This window comes from Acanthisitta chloris, unplaced genomic scaffold (assembly GCF_000695815.1).
Source record: "Acanthisitta chloris isolate BGI_N310 unplaced genomic scaffold, ASM69581v1 scaffold42967, whole genome shotgun sequence".
NCBI lineage: Eukaryota > Metazoa > Chordata > Aves > Passeriformes > Acanthisittidae > Acanthisitta > Acanthisitta chloris.
Genome location: NW_008681746.1, coordinates 28,332 through 37,372, shown reverse-complemented (window position 1 = coordinate 37,372; position 9,041 = coordinate 28,332). Strand labels below are relative to the sequence as shown.

Here is a 9,041-nt window from a genome sequence, read left to right as displayed (position 1 = left end):
AGGAATTCTCATGCTGAGAATCCAAGATTAAGTCCAGGAATTTTATTCTGTTTTAACAATTACCTTCTGTGTCCCCTTTCAGACTTGAGGGGATCTCATTCTTGTTTCTGCTGTTTATAACTCCCAGTTCCAAGATCTTTGCTATCCTTAGCCAAATAAAATCGAACAGGAATTGCTTGAATGCTGCTTTGTGCCAACTTCTACATGGACTGAGGGATGACTGTTGAGCATCTTGATTTTTATTTTTTTTCCTTCTAGATCTTTCAGGTTCAGAATTGGTTTATAAGCAGAAAATGCGTTCTCCACATTGCATTATAAATCATTGGGTCTTTCCTACAGTTTAATTGACTTTGAATCATAGAATTTAGGGGTTGGAATGGACCTTACAGATCATCCAGTCCCAATCCCCTGCCCTGGGCAGGGACACCTCCTCACTAGATCAGGTTGCTCAAGGCTCATCCAGCCTGGCCTTGAACACCACCAGGGTTGGGGCAGCCACCACATCCCTGGGCAACCTGTGCCAGTGTCTCACCACCCTTAGAGTAAAAAACTTTTTTCTCACATCTAACCTAGACTTTCCCTCCTTCAGTTTGAACCCATTTCCCCTTGTCCTATCACTGCAGTTCCCAACAAAGAGTTAGGACTTTGGAGGTGGTTTTTGTTGAATGTAGTCATCTAACAGTATTTTTTTTTAGCTTCTGAGACCAGTTGTATGATGTACTTTTAAGTAAACTTTCAAATTTCTGACATGATAGGTGTAAACATGTTATTTCAAGTCCTCTCCAAGTATGTAGGGACAGCAGAGGCCACGAGGTTTCCTTTCCCTGCTGGTTTCATGACTGTTGTGAGCTCTGTTGTTCCCTAACTAGGGAGCAGTTTTCAAACATTCCCCACATGAATGAGACTTTGGACCTGCTCACCTTAAAATATAAGGGAAATGGTTGTGTTATGAAATATATCTGGATGCTTTTAGGGGCACAAAGGAGGTTGTTGGTCTTATAAGTTGCCAGTTTGAGAGCTTAATTTAAAAAATATATTAAAATCACAGATTTACTATTTTAATATAACAAACATGAAAAAATTGCTTCCTTTTTCCAAGTGAGGTTTTTGTGTGACTTCTTATAGAGACAGCCTGAGCTCCTTACAGTATTCACATTGCTGTAGTTGTAATTCAGAGTGTTCTGCAGCTTTTCTCTTGCTGTTTTCCCTTAGTTAAATAAATTCAAGCTAGGGAACACTTTCCAGCAAATCTCATCTCCCTTACTTCAGTCTTCAGTGTGATTTCATTTATTTATTTGCTATCACCTGTTTAGTACTGATATTCTTGAGTTTCTCTCTTAGCACTGAGCATTCAAACAAAACCAAAAAACCAAGATCTGCTCCTGATTGAGTTATAAAGCCTCTTGCAAATAAATACCTCTGCACCATTAAACCTGTGAGCAAACCATATCTAGTCACAGACTCTATCAGCTTTGACTCCAGTGGTTTCGTTTGGATTTTAATTTGACCAAAAGCCATTTTTACTGGCCTGAATCCAGCTGTAATGTAATCCCTAGTTTCTCATCTGTATTCTTGAAGACTAATAGAATAGTAAAACCTTCTTAAAGATAACTTAACTGTGTTGTATAGTGTCCTCAGGGTAACTTGTGCACTAAAGCTGTTTCCTTTCCCGCTCTGTCGAGGTATCTCATTAAGTGAGATACACACTAGTGTCATTATTAAGTTTTCATGTGTTTCTCAGTTTTGATGCTAATCTTCATGTGTGTGATTTTTTTTTTTCTCCTTTTGCAGCACCAATGTGGTTATGAATTATTCAGAAATAGAGTCTAAGGTTCGAGAAGCAACCAATGATGATCCGTGGGGACCTTCCGGGCAACTCATGGGAGAGATTGCCAAGTAAGTGATAATTTGACTCAGTGATGAAGAAAAGAAAGGTGCATTTTATATCAGAATGTGAAATTTGCTGCTAAATCAACTCTGTGGTATGCAGACAATGCTGAAAAGTTGCTGTAAATCAAGTCTTGTTTCTTGAAAGGGATAATCTGTCAAACTGTCAAACAAAAAAATGAAGCCCAAGTATTTTTTTAAAAATTCTTGATATTTTTTTTTTTATTGTTTTGTTTTGTTTAGTTTCATTTACGTGGCCTCAAAATTCTTTCAATATATCTGACTTTTATGGAGGGTTTATTTTCAAACTGCTTTCTTGTGACTTTTCCAAACAGAGCAAAACATGTCAAATTCTTCCTCGAGCTTTTTTTTTTTGTTCCCCCTATTACAATGAGTTTTGAAGTTACAGATTTGACTAGTTGCAGTGGCTATTAGGGTGTTCATATTAAACATTATTTTCGTTACAAATCAGTGAAGGTTCTTTTACTGCCTCAGATTTTTTGGAATTACTTTTTTCTTTTGTAGTCTTGGGATGTAAATGACTTATATATGAGTAAAAACAAGGAGAGCTTTTTCCCTCACCATGTCATTCGATGTGCCTGGGCTTAGATCATGCCTGCCATCTACTGCCAGCCCTGTGTCTGAACAAGCTGTTGAGCAAATGACTGAAGAAAGAAAACATTTCTTTGCTCCTTTTGTTTCATTCTTTTAGGGCTACGTTTATGTATGAGCAGTTCCCAGAACTCATGAACATGCTTTGGACTCGGATGCTGAAAGATAATAAAAAGAACTGGAGGAGAGTTTATAAGGTGTGTATGGCTGTGAGCTGGAAGTGTTCAGGACATAGAGTTGGTCTGCAAAGGACACAGTGCTTAGTGCTGGTACTGTTGTGATGGAGTGTCTTGTTTAGGAACTGCTACAGCACTTACCCCACTAGCAACCTCTAACTTATTTCCTAACTATGTGCTTTAGAATTCTGCTAATGAAGCAAAATGTCTTTCAGAATCTCGATATGAAAAGCCATGAAATTCTTGGGTTGAGAAGTGTGTCTAAGGTGCTGCTTTAATGAACATAACAGAGCAATTATGGTTTGCTGATACTCAAGTATTGGAGTAGAATTCACAGTTTGAATCTACCCAAAGGAGCTGTTACAGAGCTCCATGAGAAAGAGATGATAAGTTATTGTAATAACAGGAAACATTTTTGAATACCTGAAATAAAACGCAAACTAATCTTAATTTTCTGCCAGTTCATAATTCTGTGGAAATTGTACTTTCACTTTGAGTGCACCAAATTTTCTTGTAGCTGTTATAAGACTTTATGTCCTCCTTGTGTTTTGGAAGAGAACTGAGACATTTGCATTTTTCTTGTCTTTGGTGAATTAGCATTGTACAGAAACTTTTGGCTAAAGATTGTCTCGTGCTGCACTTAGAGTGGTGTTCAGTGTTCACTGAATTATGCAAATATAACCTCGTTTTTCAGAACTGATGTATTAGACTGGCTGATATTTTGTTTTTCTTGATGCCAAGATTGTAGCAAGACACAATTAATTCTGAAGCATGGTTTGTGCTTTTCACAGGTGCTTGATGTTTTGTATTCATAGTCATTGTTTTCCCTGAAGTACAATAGAAATTAATATTTAATGCTATCACACCCAACTACTTAATGTTATAAAGACTTCTTGGAATTGTTTATCAGGTTTGGATAGGTTGAAATATAATGATAGTTTTAGCTGATAAAGACACAATTTGAGTTGGAGTGCATTAATTTTTTTTCTAGATAGAAATCCTCAACATAAAGATTTAAAATTGAAGTATTATTTAAACTTCATTTGTTTTGTCACTTGCCTAAAATTGTCCTGAAATGCAGTTTTGTGTATCACTTGAATCCTGCAGAAGGCTCCTTAAATTCCTGTAGGAGTTACTTCTCAGTGAAAACCATTGGAAAATCATGAACAAAAGAGGCAAAAGAAAATGCTTCATTTAGTAGGATTAACTTTTGCTCTTATATTGCTGCTGCTTTCTTTTAAAATAAGCACTAGCTGATAAAGGTAACAAGTTATGATTTAGTAAGAGCAACTTAGAGAATATCCAAATACAGTTTGGATATTCTAAAGGGCAGAAGGTACACATGAGGAGGAAAACAGGGATTTTGTGTGAACCATATAACAAGCATTTATTTAAAAGGGAAAAATGTTATTACTTGCTAATTTGGGGAGGGGAGGTTTGGTTTTCTGTTGCCTTTTTTCCTTTGAAAAAAAAAAAAGATAGAGCTTTTGTTCATGCAATCATAAGGTGCTTTGTATTTTTATAGTCTTTGCTGCTCCTAGCTTACCTCATAAGGAATGGATCAGAGCGTGTTGTTACAAGTGCCAGAGAACACATTTATGATTTGCGATCCCTGGAAAATTACCACTTTGTAGGTGAGCAATAGAAAAATCTTATAAGCAAATTAAAACAGTAGTTGGAGTTGTCAGTCACCTGAACCAGCTTAGAAGCTTCCCCAGTCTAATTAAAATGTGACTGTTGCCAGTTGTGTGAAGAGTGCAGAATCCAAGACGTGGGGCCCTAGAGTATTAATTAGTGAAGACAAGAACTTGCAGCAAAGCCTGGCTAATAACAACAGAACCAACACAACATGAGTGGTCGGGTTTATATTAAAATATGCACTAGAGACTGGTCCCCTGTGGTGTCCGTAAAGGAATAGCTTTAATCATATGGGAAGAAAAGGTTAGAGCTCCAAAACACACACATCTGTTTGAAGCTGGGTTGTTTTTTTTTTCCTCCCACCAAATAATATTTACAGTGCAAAGGCAGCAAGGCCAGTGTGTGTTTTGAATGTGAAAAAGGCTGGAAAGGAGCACATTTAGCTTGTAGTACATCCCAACTGAAAGCAATTCTTCAAAAAAAAAATCAGTTTTGCAATAAAAATGAGTCCTTGCAGTTAAACTTGCAAAAACTGTGCTGAAAAGACTGAGGAAAAGGGGTGATGTTTTGAGGGGGTTAAAATTGCTCAAGTGGAGATTGTGAGTTCTGTCTCAGCCTTTGTTAATCTTCCCAATGTTTCAGCAGCAGTTAGATGTCTCTAAGTACACCAGTGTAAACTCATTTATCTAAGGATGGAAATTTGTGTTAAAGCATTTGGTCCCTGTTAAACTGATGCAGTGGACCTCGGTAGCTATGAAATCTTTGACTGTGTTCAGAATTCACATTTGCTTACCAGTTTAGTGTTCAGTATTGGTGCATTTGATTATTTTTTTTTTCCTTTTTCCACCCATCTTCCATCCATCTTCTCTATCCTGCATTACCTGTACAGATGAGAATGGCAAAGACCAAGGGATAAACATCCGCCAGAAGGTAAAAGAGATGGTTGAATTTGCTCAGGATGATGATCGGCTCCGGGAAGAGAGGAAGAAAGCAAAGAAGAACAAAGACAAATACATTGGGGTTTCCTCAGACAGTGTTGGAGGGTTCAGATACAGTGAGTACTGAGCTTCCTGGTCAAGGATTGACTATCCTCACTTTTAACTTAGCTTAGATCATGCAGATAATTGAAGGAATTTCTAATCTACTTTTTCTTGCTTTTTCTTTGCATTTCTTTAACTGCTAGAAAAGAGATCTTGCATATTTCACCCCATACAAATTTAAATGCATTACTTTTAAAAGAAGTCTTTCAGTTAGTCCTTTTTGACAATAGCTAAGTAGAATCTTATACAAATCACATTAATGCATTGGCTTAACCCAAACTTAGCTGTTTTGTGTTTATCCATAGGCAGAGTCTACATGTGCAATGAATGTTGCTGTAGCAGAAGTAGATAAAGAAAGGCCCTTGTAAGTCAGGGGTTCTAGTCAAGTATTAATTAGGGGGGGAAAAAAAAAGTAATCATGCTTTGCACCCCCCACAGCACAAGACTTGCTTTGCCTCCTCCTGCCAACCTCCTTTAGAACCATCAGTCCAGTTGGATTAGGGATTTTAGGGCAGTGATACTGTTTGGGTTACACAATATAGGTAAGAGATGCCATTAGGCTTTTTGGTTTCCCAAATAATACTGTTTGGATGGATGAAAAATATCTGTAGTTTATCTGCATGGATTCTGGTGTCTGTCAGATCTGACTTTAAAGGTATGCAATAAGTACCTTGTAAGTGATAGAGCTTCTGTCTCAGGAGTTTATCAGCCAAGTTGTTACTGTCTCAGTTTGTGTTTTTTTAAGTCCTGTTTGGTTAGTACTGTAGGTCCCATGTGCTTTTCAAAGTGGAGCTCCCATAGGTAATACCAAATTTGCTTTGGGGAGACACACTGAGATTGCAGCTGGATGTTGGTTCCACTGCACAGCACACCCAGATGCAAGCTGGAAATTTGGTGCACCAGTTCTCATCCCTAAATCCTAGGGAATTGCAGCTGCCAGTGAAGAGGTCACAGCTAACGCCAGAAAGTTTTAAACTTTTAGTTAAATGCAAATAGATTTAAAATGTGTATTATAGATTAAAAATTATATATGCGAAGGTCACTTGATCATCTTCTCCTTCCTAAAAACAATCAGAAAACCTGCCATCAGATTTTTGAAGGTCAGAATTCAAAAACATTAGGAATCCATCCATCCCTGCCCAGGGTGCCAGTTGTGTGTCCAGCTCAGGTCTGGCACTTGCAGTAAGGACCTTCATTGCCATGTTCCTTTATTTCAGAACATATGCACAAAACACAAAGGGAAGAACCCCAAACATGGGAATGCTGTTGCCAGGTGCTCTGATGCTTCTTTCTGGAAATAAATTCTCCTGTTTGGCTGAGGTGATTGATGCTCTTCGTATGTGCAGTGAGTTCTGTCAGGCTGTTTGCATCTTCAGCATGGTGTGCTTGGAAGATCTTGGCCTCAGAGGATATAATGCCATGAGCTTGTCCCTGTTCAGTGAGGACACAGATTTCTCTGCCAGCCTTTGGTAGATCAAGAAACACAACCAGGACTACATTCTGCTTCCCAAGTCCAAGTGTGCAGCTTTCTCCTTGCTGCCCAGGCCCTGCCACCCTGTGTAGCAGAGATCTGAGCTTGAGCTGGCTTTACATCTAATGTATCCCTGCTGTCAGCCTGGGTTTTCTTTGGCCTGAGTAAATCCTTGGCTGCTTTTATTAAGGGATGAATACCAAAGTCCCAATGGCACAAGGCTCTGGTTTGCTAGAATCAGTGACTTCTTTGGGAGAGAAGGGGTTTGGTGTAAAAGCTGAGGAGTAACTGTGCAGGATTTAAACTTCACCTGTCCCTCTGGTACTGTCTGTGGTTTTTTGCTCTTCTTCACTGTGAGCCTTAAACTTAGATTTGCTCCCTTCTGTTTTTTTTCCACAGGTTCCTTCTCCCTGTTCTTCAGTCTCCCTTTTCCTCATATGCAAAGTAGTTGAAAATATCTATCTCTGTGGCAAAATATATCTTGTTTTATTATATTCCTTTAGGCTTTTGCTACCTGCTTGGAATTCTGGTGGTTCTCTTTTTAGGAAATCCTTATGAGTCACTGTATTTGTACTTTGAGTACATGTGCCTCTGTTCTTTCACTGAGCTTATCTTTTGACTTGCTCTGAACAGAGTCGTGATCTATCCTTGTATGCTGGGTAGAAGTCTTTTTCTCCAGATGCTCTTTAGCTATCATTCAAGTTGTTTCATTTAAAGGACTCATTTCTTTGTCTTGTTTTTCATTTTTATGGTAAAGGACTTTTAATTAGTCCTTCATTTGTTGAGTAAAGTAAAAACTAAAATCTTTCTAGCAGCACAAAACAAACCTTTTTCCAGATCAGACTTCTAATCAAAAAGCTTCTAGTTATTTGAATATCAAATGCTTGTACTTTCAGATTTTTCCTGGTTCTTTTTGTCCTGAAAATACTGAGCTCTTGGTCGGCTTCTGTTTTAATTTGAAAGTTTCTATTGCATGAGGAAGCCTTTCTAAAGGGATCTGCATTAAAATGCTTGAGAGCCTGACATAAACTGAAATAAGGTCATTTTATTCTCCTGCAAAATTTAACAGCAGAACATTGTTTAGCAGGGTCTCCTTTCCCAGTGATAAAGCTCTCCCTGAGTGTGTCATGGATTTGTAACAGGTTCTCTACTGAAAAAGTTTTCTGGATCTAAACAAATGTCATTGGAGACTTGCACTTGTCTTACTAAGACTTACTTGTCTTGGGTAAGAAAATACATCCTCTATGACATAAAATTATCAGACAGTTATAACTCAAATTTTACACCTTGTAGTGCTGGAATCCATCCTTGTATTAAAATTGGTTTAACTGAACACATCTTGAACATTACCTGAGCTACAGGATAATTTATATGTAACCTAAGGTAATGATTTTTTCACCGTTCTTCCATTCTGCTTCTTAACTTCAAGTAAAAAAATTTCACTAGTGCTTCAGTTTTTTCCAAAATGTGCAAAAAATGGCTTGTTTCCTGTGTGTGATGGCCCAGAATATAAAAATTTTGTCTAGAAACTGAGCCAATTCAGTTTGGTTTGTACACCTGTATTTTGAGCAGAAGGTCTGATACAAGATCAGAGTACAATTCAATGAATGTGCTGTGCTTCTGATGGTTAAGTCTTTGTTCAAATGTTGTTTTCTCCTTTTGATTTAAAGTCAGGTTGGTTGTGTGTGTAGGCATAAACTCAGGCTTAAGATTTTTAAACTTGCTTGATGAGATTGAACAGCAAATGTGCTTATTTCAAGCCAAACTGACAGCTGTTTGTCATCAAACGGGGCTCTTAGATACTTGATTGCAATAAGTTTTTGATTTCTTGATAATAATGTTTAGGAAAGATGTTCAGGGAATTCAGTGGCTGATGAAAAGGTGAAGCTGCTTTACTGCCTCTACTTTTCTCATCTCTTTAAAAGGTTTCTTTAATTGCTAAGTGCAGGAAAGAAAACAAAGTTATGCACTGCACACACATCTTTCAGTATTTTGCTACTGTGCTTTTATGTATTCTTGAATATCAAGGCACAAAAAAACCCAGAGATTTACATCTGAGCACAGAGCTCAGCCAAGAATGGAACATCCTGCATTGTGACTGTTCCAGAGCTGGCACATCCCTTTTCTCTTGTCCCTTGGTTTATTGTTCCTCTTGTACTTCTCCAGCAGAGTCCAACAGGATCCTGATGTGCTGTGCATTAAGATTGTGTCATTGTC

At 37.9% G+C, this 9,041-nt stretch overlaps 1 protein-coding gene across 1 annotated transcript in view; it reads left to right on the top strand.

The window, feature by feature from the left end:
- The first annotated feature begins 1,795 nt into the window (after positions 1 to 1,795).
- The window catches only part of CLINT1 (clathrin interactor 1), a 23,621-nt gene continuing 16,375 nt past the window's right edge, over positions 1,796 to 9,041 (top strand). The window contains exons 1-4 of the mRNA XM_009078197.1: positions 1,796 to 1,896; positions 2,600 to 2,696; positions 4,201 to 4,309; positions 5,203 to 5,367. Coding sequence (XP_009076445.1) covers positions 1,805 to 1,896; positions 2,600 to 2,696; positions 4,201 to 4,309; positions 5,203 to 5,367 — 463 coding nt within the window. The 5' untranslated portion in view covers positions 1,796 to 1,804. The remainder of the gene's footprint in view (positions 1,897 to 2,599; positions 2,697 to 4,200; positions 4,310 to 5,202; positions 5,368 to 9,041) is intronic.